The following is a 23,078-nucleotide window of genomic DNA, read 5'->3' as shown; positions in this document are numbered from 1 at the left end:
CGGGGGAGTGGAAGGCACTTCGGTCCACTTTGTCCAGAACATACTGGAAGCCTTAAGTGAATAAACCCAGCTTTATTTCAGACAAAAAGGAATTACGAAAATATCCAATCTACTTACAAAACTCACAAAGCAAAGCAGGCTCATCCATTTCCTGGCACATTAGCACATCGGTTCAAATGACGGCAACAAATTCGAGATGACATGTTACCAAAAAGGAACTCCAAATCCGAGTCAGGATATAAAAATAAAGTTACACTAGTTTATAACCCTCTCTTAGCTCACGACAGATTTAGAGAGCTCGACAGATTGGCAAACAAACAACCAATGACATGAACACCTTTGAGAGATGAGAATATATGGCTTATATACATATAGCCTAGTCAAAGATGACAAAGGAGTCAAAAGGCAATAATACAAGGATTGCCACTGGAGTCTTAAAGGGTTTTTGTTCTAAATCCACAACATCCTCAGAAATATTAAAGGGACACTCCACCGTTATTTGAAATAGGGCTTATTCACATTCTCTCCTACATTTAGATATGTGTTCAAATGCATTTTTGTCTCAGTGCATGCATTGTTTTAGTTTGACAGGGTCGGCGCTAGCTTAGCTTAGCACAATGAATGGAATCCTTTGTTGCCAACTAGCATGTCCTGAGTAAAAGTGATTAAAAAAATTAACAAACCCACGTAATTACTTCTTGTGGCCTGCGTATTCACAACGAGTACAAATAGCGATGCCGATTAACACTAGATATTGACTTGGGACTATATTAGGGGGAAGCACAGCTGCTAAGGCTTTTTTTAATGCTTTATTCAATAACAAAACATACAATCATTAAATACAAATCAATAATAGAATTAAATAAAATCAAATTAATACAACAATATATATAAAAAACGCACTGTTGCTAAGGCGAAGCACTGCGACTTGTGCTGCGTCCAGGGAAGTTCGTCCGTACGAGGTGGGAAGTCGTGTTTACGACGCGAGGTGCGTTCAAGTCAGTTTTGTCGGAGCAAAATGGCGGTGTACCTTCTTTTAATGAATTACACGACAATACAGCAAAGGTTTGTTAACTCTGCTAATAAAAAAAATGCAGAACAAAGAATGCGCATCAGGTGTGTTTTTCTTTTTATGTTTTTTATTAGCTTATGAAGCCAATGTAAACTCTATCATTAGGTATAATTTTTATATTATAATGATATCATATTTTGTGCAGAGAGCTTGCTTTATAAATGAAAAAGCCTTACAATGTCAATGAGTAAACATTGAAATTCAATTAAAATGTACCGTCAACAGACGTTGAATGAACGTTTCTCACTGACACGCCCCCAACTCGTACAGATCGGGGCTTAAAGAAAATCCCGAGCTCCCCACTGGTATTTACGACATTGTGGTGGCGTTCAAGTGCGTTTAACTCGTATTTACGATATATACGAGATGACTTGAACGCAGCATTGGACGTAGAGACGTCACGCAACACATGAAATCACACGACTTCCGTAAACATACCGGCGTTCAACGCGTCAAAAAAACAGAAGAAGAACATACCGACGTGACCTGCACCGAGCGTCTTCGCTTTAGGACTATTTATTTTGAGAAGTTACAACAAACATGGTAATTACCTGCGTAGCAAAAGGTTGTGAGAACAAGCAAAGACCTACACGAATGTAATGTTTCACAGAATTACATCGAATGTGGAACTGAGAAATAAATGGCTAGCTGGGATCTAACGTTACATCAACGCCTCTCTACAAAATAAATCAGTTTTGTGTTTACGAAGAGAAGTCATTTTGCACCAGAGGACTACTTTGAAAAAATGGATGTGCCCAGAAAGACGGGAACGTATACGGCCATCGCATCTATTTTCAAAGCACAGACAGAACAAAGTGCACATGTAAGTTGTCTTTTATTACTCTCCTCTTTATGTTTATCTGTGTCTTTATTTTGTCGTACGATCGATGCTGAGAAGCTGTATCTAGACTACGAACATGTTGAATTCCACCTGTTTAGCATGAACAACCTGTTACATTTGGTCCATTCGGCGTGGGGCGTTTTTTCCAGTTCACCTCATCACACCGGGGATAAAAACGAGTCCTGCAGGCTGGATCCTCAGGCTCGACATTAAGGCTTGTCTGGGACAAGTGGATTTTTTGTAGGACAAGTAGAAGAGAAAATTAGTTGTCCGACCGTCCGAACATAAAATGCCATGTTACTTAACGTTATGTGCCACTTACAGATTTAATTTTACCGATTTGAAACGAACACATTTTTCGCGCTGCCTGTGAATGTCTGAATGTGTATGTATAATGCGCATGCGCACAGACCGCGCGCGCCATACTTTCGCGCTTGAACGAACATCAACAACACACACTGTCACACAATTAAGCCAAAATGCCATTTGTCGAGTATCTTCATAACATAAGAGCAGTCTTAAGTTATGATGGACATTTGTGACTCGTGAGAGAATGAGGCGCGGGTCCACAGCGGCTGCTCTTAAAGGGCCAGCTACCAATAAAGCGTTCTGTCAGTAAAGTTAATGAAAGAACAAAGGGAACAGAGAAAATTACTCACTGCTCTTGACTAAAGAACTTGTGTAGCTTTAATAAGGAGTAGTCTATATATAATTTATAATTTATGCAGTGCAGACTGTTTGATAACTTTATTCAATTTCTGTATATGTCCTACATGTTAGGCAGTTAATTTTTATCCAGACATCAATGACTTATTGATCACTATAGGTGTTATCAATCATTTAGTTGTTATTGCTAATTTCAGAATTATCACTAATCTGTGTGTGCGTTTGGTTTAGAACCAAACAAGTTGACTCATGAAACCATTTGTTTATTATATCGCAATTAGCACAACTGCAATATTGACCTCAATAATCGCAATATGACATTTTCCCCAAATCGTGCAGCCCTAGATAAAATTATAAATCTTTACCCGCCACAGCACAGACACTCTAGTTCAGTCAGCATAGGTTGGCAATGGCATATTCCCCACATTCACACCACCAGTTCGTGTCGGCTCTCATCCTCACGTCCTCAGGCTGTTGAGCGATCGCAACATCCTCCTCCTGTCGGTCTATTTCTAAAGCACGCAGCTCCTCTTCTGTAAACTCTGGTTCAAATAGGTAACGTTATGGCTCTGGCTCTTGACTGTCTGAGAAGTCTCCCTCTTCGTCTCTCACAAAATCAGCCATGTTCATCGCCACTCATGTACTGTAAGGAAAATATTCAGGCAGCTACTATTCAAGCCGGTGTGTTTACGGAAGTCGTGGGATTTCATGTGTTGCGTGATATATCTCAGCGCCCAAGTCGCAGTGCTTCGCCTGTGCTTTCCCCTAATATAGTCCCAAGTCAATATTTACCTAGTGTTAATCGGCATCGCTATTTGAACTCGTTGTGAATACGCAGGCCACAAGAAGTAATTACGTGGGTTTGTTTATTTTTTTTAATCACTTTTACTCAGGACATGCTAGCTGGCAACAAAGGATTCCATTCATTGTGCTAAGCTAAGCTAGCGCTGACCCTGTCAAACTAAAACAATGCATGCACTGAGACAAAAATGCATTTGCACACATATCTAAATGAAGGAGAGAATGTGAATAAGCCCTATTTTAAAAAAACGGTGGAGTGTCCCTTTAAGCACAGAGTTTAGAAAGGATCTTTCAAAGGCAGTAGGTATGTTGGACATCCTAGGGCTTTTCAACAAGGCTGAAGATGTTTCAGCACAACATTTTCATGCTAAAATAGACAATCATCCTAAATGGACCATAATCTGGGTAGATGGCATATTTTTTTAAACAAAAATGAGGCTGTGAAGGTGGAAATGGTTTATAAAATAGGCGTATAACAAAATGTAAATTGTTTGCAAAACCACTTCTTGCGTAATTTTTTCAGTGCAGCGATTAACAATTTAGCGACAGATTATGGTGTAATTTGGTCAATGAACCATGGATTCATGAAAAAAAAAAATAACTTAAGGCTTAATAGGTCTCAAGTTCCTAAATCATGTAATCGTTTCATTTAACACAAATTATTATTTTATTTTTTTACAAAAATTTGAGGGTTTTTTTTTTTTTTTGTCCACTGGAATTTTTTGGTAAATACAAAGTTGTGTTTATACATATAAACCTACAGACAGAAATACACTTTTACACGCCAATAGTTATCAACCAGTTGCCTTGAAGAAAGGTTTACCAATTAGTCAGAAAAAATAAATATTTTTTATTGAAATAATGTTGTCAAAATTTAGATCCAAAAAGCAGATCTTAAAAGTCAAGATATGCTTGTGAGTTCTACCAAAATATTCGAGTATATATTCAAAATATTCAAGACTATATTAAGAGTTTTATAACATGCAAAAAAAAAAAAAAGTGATTTAAATGATTCAATATCCATGTAATAATTGTTGGTGAAACATCTCGTTCATCAAAAGAGAGGATGAGAGAACGTAGAAATGTAATGGAAAGGATCGAAAGAGTACTGTTTTTGTGAGTGTAACCATAAAATATCATATTTTTTTCTTTCTTGATATTGAAAAGATAAAACAAAGTACAAGAGATGGAAACATTGATCATATGATGAAAAACAATAGGCTCAAAAAAGCTATAAATGAGGATTTTTGTGTCTTCCATTTTATGAATGGAAGATGTGAGCTTGTTATTTGATGACTACATTTTTTATGCTGTAGAAATGGGTAAAACATGCCAATTTGACGAGGATGTGTCCTGATTGGGTGACTGTTTCATTTTCAATAATTAACCTTTTTACCCACTAATGTAACGGCTTGAGTGGAGATTGTAAACGGTTTTTAACTTTCTTCGTGTAACTCAAAATGTAGAGGTTTCAAAATCTTCATGCATTGTGTCTGTTGTGTACCCTGAGGAAGGCTATCAAGCCGAAACGCGTTTCTCTATTAAAACTATTAAAGTGTGTCTGAATTCCCTTTTTGTACTTGTAAATTAGGGATGCACCGAAAATTTTGGCCGATACCGATAACCGATAATTCTTTATATTTGAAAGCCGATAACCGATATATCGGCCGATAAACTTAAATCCAAATTTTTATCTAATTTTGAGAGCCTGATTACAAAAACAAAAGTCTCACAATTAAATCCACGTCCCAAGCGCACAATTATAATGATGTTCTCATTATAGTGCTGTATAGCCGATTTGACAGATTTGCGTTGCACATTTGCGAAACAGATTTTCATTTTTTGAAGAGATTTCAATCATATTTCAAGAAATTCAACCAGGCCGATAACGATAACATTAAAAATGAACATATATCGGCCGATACCGATATGCTGGCCGATATATCGTGCATCCCTATTGTAAATACATTGTCAATGTTTCATTGGCTGATCATGGCGCGAAAAACGTAAAATTTGTTTGACGTACATCTATCGTTATTTTCAGTTGCGTTAAATTAATTATGCCACCTACAAAGGTCCATCGAGAAGATTCATCATCGTTTACAATTAAGATATCTACATCAACAATGAAATATGTACAGTCGTCGACTTTGTGAAGGGTAGTAGCAGTTCACAGTGAGTGTCGTGTTCATAGATATGTATATAAAGGCTAGATGTGTTACGGCGGAGTTTCCATCGTCATCACCGGCGGCCATCTTGTCACAGACAAGCTGATGTAAGATGAGTGGTCAGCACGAACACAAATACTCTTATCTCGTTGAAATCTTGACGGATTTACAAACGGTTCGGTTTCTTACAAACGTTATTAACGTGGCTATAATTATCTGGATGATTATTTATTTATACACTCAGTGCAGTGTCATAACTACATCTCTGACGTTTATAACAAAACAAACCGTTTGAAAATCGGTTATGGTCATTTAAAAAGTACATGTACCATTAACACAATGTTATGAGTGAGCGAGCTGACTGTGACAAGATGGCCGCCAGGTGCAGACGTCGACCTCCATTGGCCAGCAGCGTGGATGACATATCTAGCCTTTATAGTGTTGGGCACCTTGAACCACTGGCTTCATGCTCCGCGTGCGTTTGTTGAAGACCGTCCTGAGGAAGAAGCAGCTACAGCAGAAGAAATGGACGACCCTGTTAATTAAGATGTGTTGGGAAAGTAGCGTACATTGGTATGCGCAACTTTCAAGGTGCTTTGCCTTTGGCGTAGTCGGCGCCATTGGGCTAAGGCTCTCTCGGTCATGTGACTACACCAAGGCATAGTCAAACTGGCCCCGCTCGAAGCCGTCCTTATGATCGGTCCAAGAGGAAGCGGGCATTCGGCTGTAGGGATCCAGCAATATCCGGAAGCAACGCACCAAAAGGAAAACCAAAAACAGCATCAGGAGACCAACGAACGCGAAGGCCGTCCTTTGCTCGGTGTCTCCGCCGAAAGGTGGGCTGCTGGGAACCCCAGCGAACGAAGGCCCCGGCAAAAGCAGCTCATAGTCCAGAGTGGACACATCGCTCATCCTCCAGGGAGGGCGACGGCAGAACTTGCACGCTGTCTGGAGGGTGGGTTGGACTGAGAGGTTGGCCAGATTGGTACAGTGACCTCGATGTGGACAACCAAGGCCAAAGTCAACCCTCGCGTGACGGACACGCAAACTGACACAAGTGGAGCAATCCGGGACTTTGCTGCTCAAAACGACACGCCTGTTTATTTCAGACCTGTCACATCTGATCTGACCCTCAAGTGGCACGCCGCAAGTCGATGGGACATGGCACAACAGGCTGCCACGGTGGATAAAAACAGCAGCGCGGGCAGGGACTCGAGTCACACACTCGCTCCTCGCTGCAGGGTTGGGGCTAATTGGATCCAGATGGGACGCGGTATGCAGGTGTCGTGCTCCACGTTGGGCGCCACGTTACACTAAAGCAAAATTTGCACCGACGGCAAGTTTCTCATTTCTGGCTCGATCAACATGCGAACCTCTGCGAGCGTTATGCAGAGCAAGTTTGATTAGTGAGCTGCTGTCTGTCCATTAGGTTGGTAAATCAGATGATCTGCTCCTTCCTGCGTTCTCTCACACAGAAACGTCTTGCGAGGTTGGTACTATCGATCGGGTTGGGATTAGATGTAGGCAGACGGCACAGAGTCTTCGCTGCAGTGTTTTTGACCTCTGGTCTGTTGTACTTCACCCTGTAAACACACAAAATACACATATTCAACATTGAGTTCAGCCTAGTGACATGACCATTAACTGATCCTAGCCAAAACCTCAACATGAAGTAATATCATATGCTTTTGAGAAGTGTTTTTACTTTAAACGACTTTTTTACTGCATCTTAACAAAATATAATCAATAAGTTAATTTTGCATGTATATTTTTGGGGAAATATGGGGGGGGAAAGTTAATAATCAAGGCATGTTTTATATACAATAATAAATAGTAATTTATATAATAATTATATAATATATAATTATATAACAATACAACTTGTAAGTAGACACTTTAAATGAATAAAAAAATTATATTAAATTTTATAAATGCATATCGAAACTAAAAAAATTTAATATTTAAACCAGACGAATTTGTATCCATATGAATACATGTATTTAATACGAATATTAATATACATGACAAACACGCACTAAATATGGTACGAAATATTATGCAAACATTGCAGCAATTATTAATTTTGAATCATCTGTAAATATAAAACAGTAACAATTTAACCATATAAAAGTGAAATCGGTGTTATTATAGATAGTATTATAGTTTTTATTTATATTTTGAGTTAGTTTTAGATATTTTCAGGAAGTTTTAAGTTTCAGTAGTATTTTTGTAATTTTTATAAAACAAGTTTCAAGTTTTTTTATAAAGTATGTCTATATAATTTGTATTTCGGTTTCATTTATTTTAGTAAATCAAGTTAAACTAAATGAAAAATATGAGTCATGACAAACACGCACAATATGGTACGAAATATTATGCAAACATTGCAGCAATTATTAATTTTGAATCATCTATGTAAATATAAAACGGTAACAATTTAACCATATAAAAGTGAAATCGGTGTTAATATAGATAGTATTATAGTTTTTAGAGTTAGTTTTAGATATTTTCAGGAAGTTTTAAGTTTCAGTAGTTTTTTTGTAATTTTGATAAAACAAGTTTCAAGTTTTTGTTTTATAAAATATGTCTATATAATTTTTATTTCGGTTACATTTATTTTAGTAAATCAAGTTAAACTAAATGAAAAATATGAGTCATGACAAACACGTACAATATGGTACGAAATATTATGCAAACATTGCAGCAATTATTAATTTTGAATCATCTATGTAAATATAAAACGGTAACAATTTAACCATATAAAAGTGAAATCGGTGTTATTATAGATAGTATTAGAGTTTTTAGAGTTAGTTTTAGATATTTTCAGGAAGTTTTAAGTTTCAGTAGTTTTTTTGTAATTTTGATAAAACAAGTTTCAAGTTTTTGTCTTATAAAATATGTCTATATGATTTTTATTTCCGTTTCATTTATTTTAGTAAATCAAGTTAAACTAAATGAAAAATATTGCCTTGGCAACCAGCTGAAATAAAATAGGTTTTTATATATTTTACATTTATTTCAAGCAACAACAACAAACAAAAAAATCCTTTTAGTGAAATAAGTCAAAGATTTGCCTTCAATATCTCGGATATATGCGATATACCATAAAAAATAATATTTCCAGAAAAGACTAAAGGGGCAGAGGACATGAAAGTCATATATAGCAGGTTTTTCAGTAAAGTGTTAATCAAGTTAATGATGTGGAGGCTTTAGAAAGCCAATCATCAAATAGGATCTAGAGTGAATGAGTGTTTCGACGAAAACTCCCATAATTACCCTGACATTCTGCGTAATGGTGAAACTGATTACACAACGGTGATACCAGCAATACTGGATGTTGTAAATGTCGTGTTTATCCATCAGCGAGGCGTTTTAACGAATCATTAGCTGACTGTTGGACGAAATCAAACCACCATTCATGAATACTGCGAGTTAGACCGTCGCTAGTCTGGATCACGGGATGCGAAATGTCAGCAGACAATTATTATTAGTCGTGAACAGCGACGGCGTGATTAAAGCGATCGGACAAAGACGAGGGGAAAGATGGATGGTGGGCACAGAAGTGGCTGCGCTGAATGGACGTGTCTCCGTGTCATGATGGATGAGAAGAAGATGTGAAGATGTGTGTGTGGCGACGAGTCTCTCGGCCACTTCAAGCCTCTTCATCAACAGGACTTAATCAATCAGGCCTTCACCCGAACGCAGCGTCCCACTGAACAGAGACAAATGCTCAGAGAACACGCAACTATGAAAGAATAAATCAAACAAAATACTACCGACTACTCGAAAAATGTGCTATGAATTATATTGTTATGCTTTTATGTATTTTTATTCATATAATGATTATTATTATAATGAAATGAATAAATAAAATGCAAAAAATATTGCTATTATACACATTTCATTTATTCATGCATTTAATATATATATATAGTTCAGATGCAAAAGCCTCTAAATGCCATTTGAAATTTTCTTCCAAAATGACCATTTTTTATCAAGCTTGTATATTTAAGTTCAGTAATTTCACTTAAATGACAATTAATAGGTAATCGTCATTGCCATTTAAGTGAAATTACTGAACTTAAATATACAAGCTTGATAAAAATTATCATTTTATAAGAAAATTTCAAATGACACTTAGAGGCTTTTGTATCTGAACTCTTCATATATAGTGAGGTACATATTTTAAAATGAAGATATTTCATATTCATCACCATCATACTATATACATAATTATAGTAGTATTGAATGAATCATTAAAATATATTTTGAAATTAAGATATAAATTGTATTTTTATTAATTCATAATATAACGCGCTGTAAATCGTTTCATTATTAGCATTTAATTCATTATATATATATATATATATATATATATATATATATATATATATATATATAAAAGCATGTTATAACTTATATTTCATCATTAGTAATTATTTTATGTCATAAATAAATACGTAACAACATGCTTTCATTTATTAATAGCATTTTTCATTATTAAATAAAAAATTAAAAAATATGCTTTAAATTATAATGTGCATAAATGTTAAATATTTACCAAAATATGTTGATTTTAATAATACTACTACTAATAAATGCGATCATCTTATCTGGGGTGATTCGCATAAAGAAGCCTGAGAGTTTGACGACGAATGTTAACCTCGAATTCTGAACCTCGAGAAGAAAAACGTGAGAAAATCTGTCCATGTGACCTTGAGACACAGTTGAGATGTTAAAGCGTAATGTTACACGTGTGTTTTGAGCAGATGGTGCCCCAGCAGGTCTCCGAAATCACAGGTCACACAATCAGAGGACACTAAACCCTCTCAATGACTTCAGTCTCACTCCCAACTCAAAAACACGGTTCGGTTCGACTGAACTCACTCAGAGACGAGCGCTTGACGAATCGCCTGTCAGGACGTCCCAGCGTGTGTCTATGCAAATCACAGAGAAGGACCTTTAACAACATTTATCATTATTTCCCAATAACAAGGCCGGTTGCCAGATCCTCAGACTCGGCATCATGTTTTCCATTACGGTAGCAACTCAAGCCTGTGTGTGTTTGAGCAAGACTCTTGCTCATCATTTTACATATGACTCTCGGTGAATCGGCGACGGCCTCAGAGCCTCTGGGACGCTCATTTACTGCCGAAAGAGTCCGTGTCGAGGGCGAAACAAGCTGCATTTCATTAACCAGCTCCTCTGGGATGTTTTTGCTTTCATTTCGGCCTCTGAGGAAAACGACTGAAGGCGATCCCATTATTCACTGACCCACGCTGGAGCAATGACGCGGCGAACGCACAAATTTGTCATTATTTGTGCCGAAAAGCCTCTTGAAAACTAATTAGAGGCCAAAATCGGATGAGAAATGAAGGTGGATGGCGTCAAACCGAACCGAACCGAGGGCTAAGGGCTGTGCAAAGATTAATTGCGATTAATCGCATCCAAAATAAAAGTTTGTGTTTACATAATATATGTGTGTGTAGTCTGTGTGTAATTATTTGGTATATATAAATACACACATATGCATGTATATATTTAAGAAAAATGTGTTATATATCAAATATTTAAATTTATGTATAATATTAATTTTGTATAAATACATATATATATAAAGTATATACATGCAAATGTTTACATGCATGTGTGTGTATTTATATATACAAACTAATTATACACACTACACACACATATATTATGTAAACACAAACTTTTATTTTGGATGCGATTAATCGTTTCCCAGCCCTAATATAAAATATAAATATATATAAATGTATTAATAAATATACATGCATGTGTGTATTTATATATAAAAATAATTATACACAGCACTAACCCTAACCCTAAAACTGAGCATGAAATATATAATTAAAAAGTAACGAAATTCGCGTAAATGAAGTAAAATAAATGGCAAAAAAATAAAAATAAAACGGAGCATAAAAACATAACAAAATTGTCAAGTGAGAAATATAATAAAGTAAAATAAAATATAAAGCAGAGCATAAAATAATAAAATGTATTCAAAATAAAAATATTATTAAATAAATCAATAAAATATGCAAGTGGTCACCGTTTTCAACTAAAAACTAGGGCTGTACTCAACCAATGAAAATCTTGGTCGACTGTCCCGAGATTTCGACTAAAAATCGACTCTGTAGTAATTCGACGATTTTCACATGACCGGCGACTGGTCAGCCTGACATACGACTGAACTATCCCTTTAACATCCTTAGAAAACCGGACTTTTTCAATCTTTAGCACACACCCTTGCTGAATGAGGATTTGCTGAAATTCTCCAGCCAAGTGTGTGTTATCAAGATGAAACGGGTCTGTAAAGGAAAGCCATGTGCAGGTCTGAGGGAAAAGCCTCGAAACAGAGCTGACGCCATCCATCACAGCCCTTACTGGTGACATTCTTTGATTTTTCCTTTTATATTTGGGTTTGTCCGTGTTCATTCATCAATAACGGATCGCTATCGCCGCATCGGCAGGATTGTGGGAAACGTCCAGGTCACCTTGAGCTCGGGACAAACTCAAAGTGTCATGCGTGATGGAAAACCACACTGTACCGCTCAAGCACCAAGAGCTTTCCCTGAACATACAATGGATATATAAATAAATATATACAAAATTGAACAAATTTACAGTAAAATTAGGGCTGTGCAAAGATTATTTAATATATTAAATATTATTTAGCTTTTGTAATTTATCATATTTCTACATTTTGTTATACATTTGTTCTCTTATTTTTCTTTAATTATTTTAGTTTTTACATTTTATTATATAATTTTTTATATTATAAATTATATATCTTTAATGTTATTACATTTTTACAATATGTACATTTTATTATTTTGCTTTTTTATATTATTGTAATTATTTATATACATTTTATTTTTACATTGTTTTGTTTATGATTTTGCATTTTTTTTAAATTAATAGTATTTACATTGAACTTATTACATTATTTTTTATATTTTTTAGGTCTGTGCGGAGATTAATTGCGATTAATCGCATCCAAAATAAAAGTTTGTTTATAAAATAAAAATAATGTAATAAGTTAAATATAAATAGTGTTAATTTAAAAAAAAAGATAAAAAAATGCAAAATCATTAAAATTAATCAATATAAATAATTACAATATAAAAAAGAAAAATAATAAAATGTAATAAAATAAAAGATATAATTTAATATAAAAAAATATTTAATAAAATGTAAAAACTAAAATAATTAAAGATAAATAGAAGAGAACAAATGTGTAACAAAATGTAAAAAATAAGAAATATGATAAATGACAAATATAAAAAAGTGAAATGTAAAAATGTAATAAAATAAAAATAATAAACAAATAATATAATAAAATGTAAAAAAAGCTAAATAAATAAAAAATAATTATATAATAAAATGTGGGAAAAGTATAATATAATATCAGAAATATTACAATACAATTTAATAAAAACAAAAGTAATATGTAATAAATATAATATAAGAAAACATCATAAGTCTCAATTTGATCACAACATTAAACATATTAAAGAGAAGTCCTATTTTATTTTCTATAGGAGATGCAACAAATAACTCGACTTGTGCGACAGTTCGAGACCAGAGGGTCCTTTTCTCCTTCTCGATCTAATCTCATCCCTGTTCGAGACAAACAACTGGGACATTGAAGCGATCTCACTTTATTATATTTGCTATACGGATTTCCATTTGCAGGAAAGACATTGAGATTATTTCTGACGGCAAACATCAGAGTTTGAGACACTGAAACAGAAGAGCGTGTTCAGCAAAGGCTCGAGTTGGTCTCCATCTAACCCAATACGGTCTATGAAAGACAACAGGCTTATTAAGAAGAGATTATCCGAGTTGTGATTTTCTTCCCTGTGGCTGTACACGTACACCGGGAACGCGTCCAAACTGTCCTACAATGGGTTTATTTCAGTTCACAGCCGTCATCATCTCTGTAAAACCCTACTTTTGACGGCCGCAGACAGAAATCTCACCCCACGCGTTTGCTGAGTGGGCAAGAAGAGGAGAAGACATGAAGACGCTCAAACTGCTGACCTTCCAGAAACACCCTGACAGGAGGGAGACAGCTAGTTTGATATGCATGCGTACGCTCGGGTGTGTGACGCCTTGAGAAATGGGGCTCGCGGATACAGAAAACTAGGGGTGGTTAATCTGTCTGATTTCCCGATTCGATTCGGTTACGATTATTGAAGTCCCGATTCGATTACAGTCGATTTTCGATTATTAACGATTCTCGATTACCGATTATTGATTTTCCATTTCACAACAGTAAACGAAAATACACTAGATCAACATGTGATTATATTAGCAGCAGCAACATTTTGGTATTAATTGCACTTTTTATTTGTTTGATATTCATTGAAAATATAATGATGGTTAGTGAGGACATGCAAACATGCTTGTTGTCTACTACTTAGGCAACTCATTATCTTTACATTTATTAACTTTAATTTTTTTTTCAAAAGCAATTTTGTTGCATTATAATGCAAATGCACCTGGTTATTAATTGACAGCATTAAAATGTATTTTGTGATTTCCTTCAATTGAAAATATTTGAAGCAAGTTTGGGGGACTTGAAGGGTACCCGATTCAGAGAATCACCTAGAAATTCAAAAGAACAGCATTTATCTGAAATAGAAAGCTTTTGTAACATTAAACAATACCGTTCAAATGTTTGGAGTCGGTAAGAATTTTTATTAAATTTTTTGGGCAAAAGAAAAAAGAAATCTATACTTTTATTCATCAAGGATAAATTAAGTTGATCAAAAGTTAAAGTACAAGACATTTATAATGTTACAAATCGATTATCTGAATCTTTTGTGTGTGACTATAAATAATTTGCTTTAAAAGTACAAATTAATGACCCATAAAGAATATATTTTATTAACATTACAAAGAACGACCAGGAAAATAAATGTGTGCCTGAACTAGGAGCATATACTTGTAGTAAATAAATAATATAACGACTGGTGCAGCCGAGTGTTTTTCCTCCTCTGGCTGGAAAGGTGTCGTATGGCTTATCATATTTGTCGTGTTTCCGTCGTTGGTTTTATTCCACAAAGCGTACAACTAGTGTGGCTCTTGTCCAGCTCCTTTCCCCCTTCAACTTCAGAAGCCAAAATATTTCCACACGTCAGCTTTTAACCTAACAAGGAAAGTGTTTGGATCTCGCGTTCCATCTCATCTCTGTTATGTGCACGCCACAGACGGTCCCGCCACTGCACTTCCGCGCTTTAGAGTTCCGTCTTTCGCGTTCCGTCAATATTACGTTATTATAAATACATATCAAAAAAAAAAATTTTTAAATCGATTTTTTGGATCGTCCACGTCCGAATCGCGATGCATCGAGAATCGATTTTTTTCCCCACCCCTACAGAAAACAGTCTAGCAGTCTCGTATACGTCTACACTAGGGATGACACTTTACTTTCGAAAACCGATCGGACCGACCAACAAAAGTTTCGAAAACGAAAATAGCGATTTTAACCGCCTTTTTTTTTTTTTTTTACCAAAAATGTGTTTTAGGTGGACAGATCAATACAGAACATGTAGGATGCTGGGAAATATGTCTTTTCTGTTCACCAAATGCTTTTTAATATTCGCTATTACTTCAATGCAAGTGAACAAGCGCGTAGTGACGCGTGTGTTCAAGTGCGCCAGAAATGTGCAGATTCTGCAATACGCTGCATTTAATATCTCATGAGGATCACGAGTTGCGTATTTGCGCTAAATCCGCGCGGATTTGTCTAACACGAACTTCCCAGCAAAGTGAGTAAACATAGAAACACGCCAGATTTGACAGCGTTTCCCGCCAAAGTTCATTTGTACCCGCATTTGGCGAGTCGAGGGAGTTAATCTCAATCCCTGAATGATTAATATAATATTTATTTATTTGAGCACAGTTTGAGACAACGCTGAGCTCTTCCTTTAGGTTTATATGTAAGGAAATGTAGAATGAAAGTAGTTATAAAAAGCATTTAAATAAAAAGAATGTAAGATATATATAAAACTATATAATAATCATAATAAAAAATCTTAAATATGTAACAAAAATGTAAATATAATACATTAAAGTAATTTTTAATGTAAACTAATACAATTATATATAAAAAGAACGTAAATATATTGTAAATACATACAAACACAATACTTTAAAAAAAGGGTAAAACGTTTTTTTAAATGCTAAATCATAAAAATGCATAAATAACACAAAAATTTTATCAAATGTAAAGATAAATTATTTGCAATAAATTATACGACGTAAATAATTGTAAATAAAAATACTTTGATCAAATTTTTATTAACTTTTTAAAGAAAAAAAATTTGAAATATATTTTCAGAAATACAAACACAAATATATATTTTAAAATATGTAAAATATAATGTAAATACACAAAAAATATAATGTAAAATAATGTAATAAAGCGTAACATAATATATGATATAATATAAAAGTTTATCTTTTAAATACTTTTTATTTGATAATTTTGTTTAATTTTATTGTTTTATTTTCTATGTCAGTCTCATACGATCCGTGTGTCCAGTGCGAAAGATCTGTCTCGTTAGAAAAGGTTATTAACGTTAACAAAGAAAGCAGAGTTCTCCACGGTATCACTGAAGAATCATTACCGTAACTCAACAATAGCCGCGTGACTCTGAGCCGCCGCGCAGCGTAATGAGACGGATGCGTCAGACACAGCTGGCCGCCCGTGCGATTTCCCCCGTAAGTGGCCGTGTCACCGATATCTGTCAGAAGCGGGACCTCTACAGACGGCCTGCTGCTGATGGGAACGCTTTTAAGAGCTTCGGTCCTCAGTGTCAAACACACACGTCTCCTGCTGCCGAGACGAGCACAAATATAGACACGCTCCACATGATAACTGCTCATCTAAATGAAATGGGTTGGGGGGTCTTTAATTTGCACACTCTCAAAGTTTGAATGTGGGTCTTTCCATCTCAAATATCCATGTTTAAACATAATTCGGTGAAAATACTGACATTTAGATAAAAATATTGCATTTAGAGCGTCGTGAAGTAAAACTTTGTAAGTCCACAGACGGGATGACAGAGGAGTTGGTGTCAGCACTCCTGACGTCTTTAATTCACATCCCGAATCAAAGCATGAATTATTGAGCCGCGGGAGGGGATGATGGACGGATGAAATGGCAGCGAGTGAGCGGGTCGGACAGCGCTGGGCCTTAGTGGACCGGGACATGTGTGCGAGGAGGACTTTTGGACCACATTACTACATAAACAGACATTTACAGTAAATACTACTAATAAAAATATGCAATTTAATCAAAAACACTGTAGTTTTAAAGTAGCAGTTTTAAAAATAAGTACTTCAATAAAACAAATGATGTGTACCACGAAATAATGGCGAGGAAAAAATTTTGTTTCATGAACGAATACTTTTTTTAAAACGTCTCAGGTTACGACTGTAACCTATGTTCCCTGAGAACAGGGAACTAGACAATACGTCGAATGACGCAATGGGGAACGCCTCAGGCGTCATTTGACGTATTGCTGAGTTCCCTTCGAAAGGGAACTGGTTATTTTTGACGATTTTAAAAAAATACTGCACTATCAATCTGGTGTGATTCACACACACACAAAACGTTAGTGAAATAAATCAAAAGCATACAGTGCAACCAGCACAGTCTCATTTATAAACAAATGACTCATTTGACTCACTTAAACTGGTTCTTTTTAGCGAATCAAAATATGCAGCGTAATCGGTGTTGTATGATTCAAACAAAATGAGTCATTTAAACCAGTTCTTTAAGGTGAATCGAAATATTCAGCATAATCCGTGTTGTGTGATTCAAACAAAATGAGTCATTTAAACCAGTTCTTTAAGGTGAATCAAAATATTCAGCGTAATCAGTGTTGTATGATTCAAACAAAATGAGTCATTTAAACCAGTTCTTTAAGGTGAATCAAAATATTCAGCGTAATCAGTGTTGTATGATTCAAACAAAATGAGTCATTTAAACCAGCTCTTTAAGTTGAATCAAAATATTCAGTGTAACCAGTGTTGTATGATTCAAACAAAATGAGTCATTTAAACCAGTTCTTTAAGGTGAATCAAAATATGCAGCGTAATCAGTTTTGTATGATTCAAACAAAATGAGTCATTTAAACCAGTTAATTAAGGTGAATCGAAATATACAGTGCAATTTACGAAAATGCCTAATTTAAACACGAGTCACTAAAACCGGTTCTTTTTAATGAATCAAAACACACAGTGTAGTGCGATTCACTCAAAATGAGTCACTTAAACCGATTCTTAATAGTGAATCAAAAACATAGTGCAACCAGTGTTCAATTGACGAAAAAATTACTTTGAGCCGGCCCGTTAAATGAGACGTTCAAAGGTAATCACAAGCTCACATTATTGTAATTATTATAATTAAACACATTGCTATAATAATTGTTTTTACAAGAAATTACTAATATTTTAATTAATATTAAAAGGAAAATCAAAGCATGATTCCCATTGATAATTATGTAAAAATGTATATGTTTGTAATATACAGCAGCATTAAAATAGACAAAAAGTTCAATAAATGGTCAAATGAATTAGTGGCGAATCAAATTCGAATAGAATTAATCTCGTCAAGTTGTTTCCAGAAGGGTCGGAGGTCACTGTGGGAAGGTTGGCAAACGCAAACAGAGTTGCCTGAGGTGAGCTGACAAACGAGTGCACGCAACTGAATACTGAACAGCACTCGCCCCGCGGGGAGAAACATGCTGCGTCACGTCAAACCTCAGCAAATATGAGATGAAAAGTGTGTGACGCCGTCGCTCGGGAGGGCAAGATGGAGATAAAGCAGTTCCAGGCAAATCTTCACAATGGGAGATCCCAGCACAGATGTACAAGAGCACAGCTATTAAGAACAGATTATTAAATCACCACAGATGGAAAAGAAAATGCTGATTGCAGGCAAACGCAACATCACTTTGCCAGCGCCCTGAAAGCTCAAATTCATTTTTCACCAGAGTCAAAAAAACAGCGCTAGAGGCGAAGAACGGGACAAGGTTAAAACCCAGCTTTTCCAAATCCTTTTGCCTCACAGATATATTGCAAACTAAACAAATCTAAAGAAGAAACGTCTGGTGAAACATATACAGGACTGACTTTAATACCATTATAACACTGTTTTGCCAATGTTCATATGTTACGAAAACGTTATTTCTGAACGTTCTTCAATAAAAACTTAACATGTTAACTAAAATTATCAATGTATAAATGTACATAATAATTTTTTTTCTTACCTGTAAGAACGTTCAAAACATCCAGTTTTGTTAAAAAAAAAAAAAAATCTTGGTGACGCAAACGTTACGTAAACATTCCATTTTGCTAAAGCTGCACAATTAATGGTTAAAAGATGGTGATCTCGATTCAAACTCTCACGAGATCTTATTCTTAAATGAAAACGCGTCAATAAAACATTTGACAAAATCACATCGTAACTTTCAGATCCGAATTTGTTGGAACGAATTCCGAAATTCGAATATAATTTGAATATTTACAAACAAAATCAATACTATTCGAATGTTTTTTTAATATGCAATCTTGCCTTTCTCGCCGCTTTGGCTTTCACGCATGTGAAAATGAAATGTATTTGTTTTGTCTGATGAACAATATAGTTTTTGAATTGTAACGCAATCGTGCACGTTATCCATGCTGCGTCATCATAACAACACTGGCAAAAATAGCAAATGTTTAACAACGTAAAAACCACCCCACAAAGCACCTGTGAAGCGAAAAACGCAAATATCTCAACGGATTCGGCGAACACAAAGCTCGTTGGAAACTACTAGTGGAAAAGAACGATATAAGTTTCTGAATTTTTGTTTTCGCAGAGATATCACATTCACGCTTCAACCACATTCAGCACAAATAAAATGTTTATTAGATGTCCCTCTAGTGGACAGATCGTGTAACAACAACCACATGCTATAGTGGCGTAAATATTAATAATAGGATGAATTTGAGCATTTAATATTCTAATATTACTCGAATATTAAATAAGGAATGGAATTCGAATAGTATTATAGAGGAAGATTGACAGCCCTAGTATAGTACAAGTATGAAACAGCTTCACAAACAGTTTTTTCAACCACGTATTGTTATTTTTGTGTAACAAATATTCATATTAACACAGAAGAACTGGGATTAAATGTTTTTCGTTCAGATATAAACGCTGATGTCTACGGCAGCGATCAAAATAGAGTAAATCCCCTTTTGAAAGCAACTTGATGCTTCAAAAAATTATTGTATCATTCCATCGCTACACCAGTAGGTGGCGACAAGTTACTGTTAAAACATGTATGTATCATCGAATCATTCAACAGTCTCGTTCAAAAAACCTAATTTATTCAGTAATGAAACAAGTTTCAAGTAATTGTAACCAATTTCTTATTATTTTAATTTCTACAGTCCTCCTGTTGTGAAAATCCAGTTTTTAATGTTGTTTATGTGGTGTTTTTAAGACAAAGCATGTGTAAATTCATAAGTCGACAGCATTGCTGAGTATTTCCTCCTTAAAACGGCAGTGAACCAAAGACAGTCTCAAAAACACGGTTTGAAAATCGCCGGTGTTTCTGACGTCACAAACGACCTTGTTACCAATCAGATCAACGTGTTTTAAATTTTCAAAGCTCTAACATTATGGGATTGATGCTATTGAATATTTTCTGGACAGAGTAGCATTTGAAAAATGAAATATCCAAATAAAAAGTTGCAAAAAAGATAAATGAACGTATAAATATTGTAACGTTTTGAGAACATTATTAAAGACCAGATAACTTTAAATAAATATTCTTTTAACATTACAGGAAGAACGTTTTGTTAACTGGGTAGTTTGCTCCCTAATCTAGACTTCTAATAATCTGCCATTGGAAGATTAGCCGTTTGTTCCTCTTTTGTACACTGCTTTGGATAAAAAGCATCCGCTAAATGCATAAATGTAAATTATAACCTAAACAAACTAAAATAATCAATCCCAGTCCTGTGTGGATTATCAAACGCTTTCGAAGTAGGTGGTGATAAATGTCTTCATCTGAACTCTGCAAACCACTGCCAGCTGTAATACGCAAATGGAAATAAGTGCATTAACTAATGAAAAAGTATTCAAATGTGATTAAATTCACATCGCTCGTCTGATCAGGCCTAAAGATGTGCATTATCATACGGCTACGCCCCATCCGTCACATCAAGCTAATTTTCGAGTGTAATTGCCTGACGCTTTAATTAATTTTGACTGAAGCGTGTACTATTTTTGCACCGAAAATCTCATGAATTGTTTCTGCCGTGTACTTGCTGACTAAGATTAATAACGCTGAACTTTACAGCAAAGCTTTATGGACATGGGAGACAGACCTGCAGATCAGCAGCAAAAGTTTCCCAATGAGAAAAATGATCCCAGATCAGAGTGAATTATCTGTGCCATAATATCTCCATTATATCAACTAGGCTTATGTTTTATAGTCCTATTTCATTAAAAGCAGATTAGTGCATTATTTTAGAAGACTTGGCTTTAAGCCATATTCATCAATTGAATTCTTCAGGGTTTTTTTATATAGAGCTAGGCTAAATTTTATAACATACTGATTAAATTTCAAGATTTCTAATATATAAATCATAATGTGTATGGTGAGAGAAAAGATGTACATTTTTGATGGCACGTAGAAATGTGCCATCAAATGTGCCTTTAAATATTGACATACCTGAAATGAGATATTGCCTTGATTTAATTGTATTGAAAATGACATTTGTATTAAAGCAATATGATCATGGATATTATCAACTGAACGAAAAAGGTGCTATATTTATAGCATGGTACTGTGGTAAAAATACTGTGGTAACGTGACAAGTGTATGTCCAGAAGAGTATGGTGGTCATAATAATGATACCTAGAATATATGGGATGGTAACATGTTATACCATGGAACCAATTTCATACCATGGTACTGAACGGTTTTCATGTGCAACAAAAAAAAACTAAGTACAAAAACACACTTAAAGTACTATAGATACTTCAAAGATATAATGGTAGCCTACTACTATAGTAAATGTCCAACAAACATGATACTTTTTTACTACTTTTCTGTCAAAACGAGGCTATATCGATCAAGCTTAGACAAATACATCCTGTATAATATCGATTGCCTTAAGTTTAAATGGAAATTTTAGACTCGATATGACTGAATAAATTAAAGTTTCTCATATTTCTTCTAAGATATTTAGTTCGTATTCTGCATAAAATAAATGATATTTCATCTTTACTCGCATATATGCAGTTCAAAACGCTTTACACATCTAAATCCCCCTCAGATATTTATGATTACAGATTAAAATGACATATAAAATGTAAAAACTCACCTGTATTCTGTTCCATCTAATCTGTGGGAAGAATCGCCTCATCTGCGTCTGGCGCGAAAACTGCGCGTGCACGCTGCCGCTCCAACAGACAGCGCGCGTGCAGGCGCGCGACCTGCTCTTAAAGAACCAGCACGCACCACAGAAACCAATCACAGAGGGATTCCTTTCATTATTATTTATTTACAGAGATTGTCTTGTATCTTGCAGGTTGAATGTGTTACTATTTTATAAACACCTAATCATTAATAAATCATAAACAAATAGAAAGAATAACAAGGATAAATATATGTTTTATTTTTTTAAATAATTAATAAAATAATCTGATTATTTTAAAATATTTTTTTTAGATTATTAAAATATTTGAAATAAATAAATAACTATATATTATTTTTATAGGCCTATATTAATAAAAATTATTAATTTAACATAAATAAAACATATAGCAGTTTATATATAGAAATGCAATAGGCTACTTGAAATATTTAATACTTTTTATATTTTGTTTTTCTGGCATTGTGACAGTTTCAAACACAAAAAATAATGTTTTTTTTTTCAACATTAAAACTAAAAATCTATTAAGTAAGCATGAATTTATTTAAAGAGTCACCAGCATCGGGGGTTCATGTGAAGTGTCATAAAAAATTATGTTTTGACTGCTCAGAAATAACAACATAACATGTCCCTCTGTGATCAGTGTGGCCCCCCATCTGTTCATGACAGCATCGCCATCTGTTGCCAACAATAAACCACATCCGCCCCATTAAATAACATGGATCTTCCCTAAATTACTCAATTTAAACAAATATGATGCAAACAAAACATAATATATCGAACAAACTGGTTAGAAAAAAAGCATGTGAATTTGTAGCATTAATATTAGGGCTGTGAAAGCATCAAACGCATCCAAGATAAAAGTTTGTTTTTACATAATATATGTGCGTGTACTTGTACTTTGTATAATTATTTTGTATACAAACATGCATTTAAGAAAAATGTGCTATTTATATATAAAATATTTATATATAATATATATAAATTACATATAAATACATTACAGTATTTACATGCAAATATTTCTTAAATATAAACAAGCATGTGTGTGTGTGTG

At 34.6% G+C, this 23,078-nt stretch overlaps 1 protein-coding gene across 1 annotated transcript; it reads right to left on the bottom strand.

Annotated features, from left to right (window-relative positions):
* Positions 1–57: 57 nt before the first annotated feature.
* On the bottom strand, positions 58–22,056 carry LOC120486832 (cortexin 1). The gene is made up of 2 exons (XM_039682992.2): positions 21,971–22,056; positions 58–7,131 (listed from the first exon to the last, which is right to left on the bottom strand). Exon 2 carries the CDS (start codon positions 6,458–6,460, stop codon positions 6,197–6,199), a length of 264 nt encoding a protein of 87 aa, XP_039538926.1. The 5' UTR covers positions 6,461–7,131; positions 21,971–22,056; the 3' UTR covers positions 58–6,196.
* Positions 22,057–23,078: the final 1,022 nt, after the last annotated feature.

This window comes from Pimephales promelas, chromosome 2 (genome assembly GCF_988280905.1).
Source record: "Pimephales promelas chromosome 2, fPimPro1.hap1.1, whole genome shotgun sequence".
Lineage (NCBI taxonomy): Eukaryota > Metazoa > Chordata > Actinopteri > Cypriniformes > Leuciscidae > Pimephales > Pimephales promelas.
This window is presented reverse-complemented; position numbering and strand designations above follow the sequence as displayed.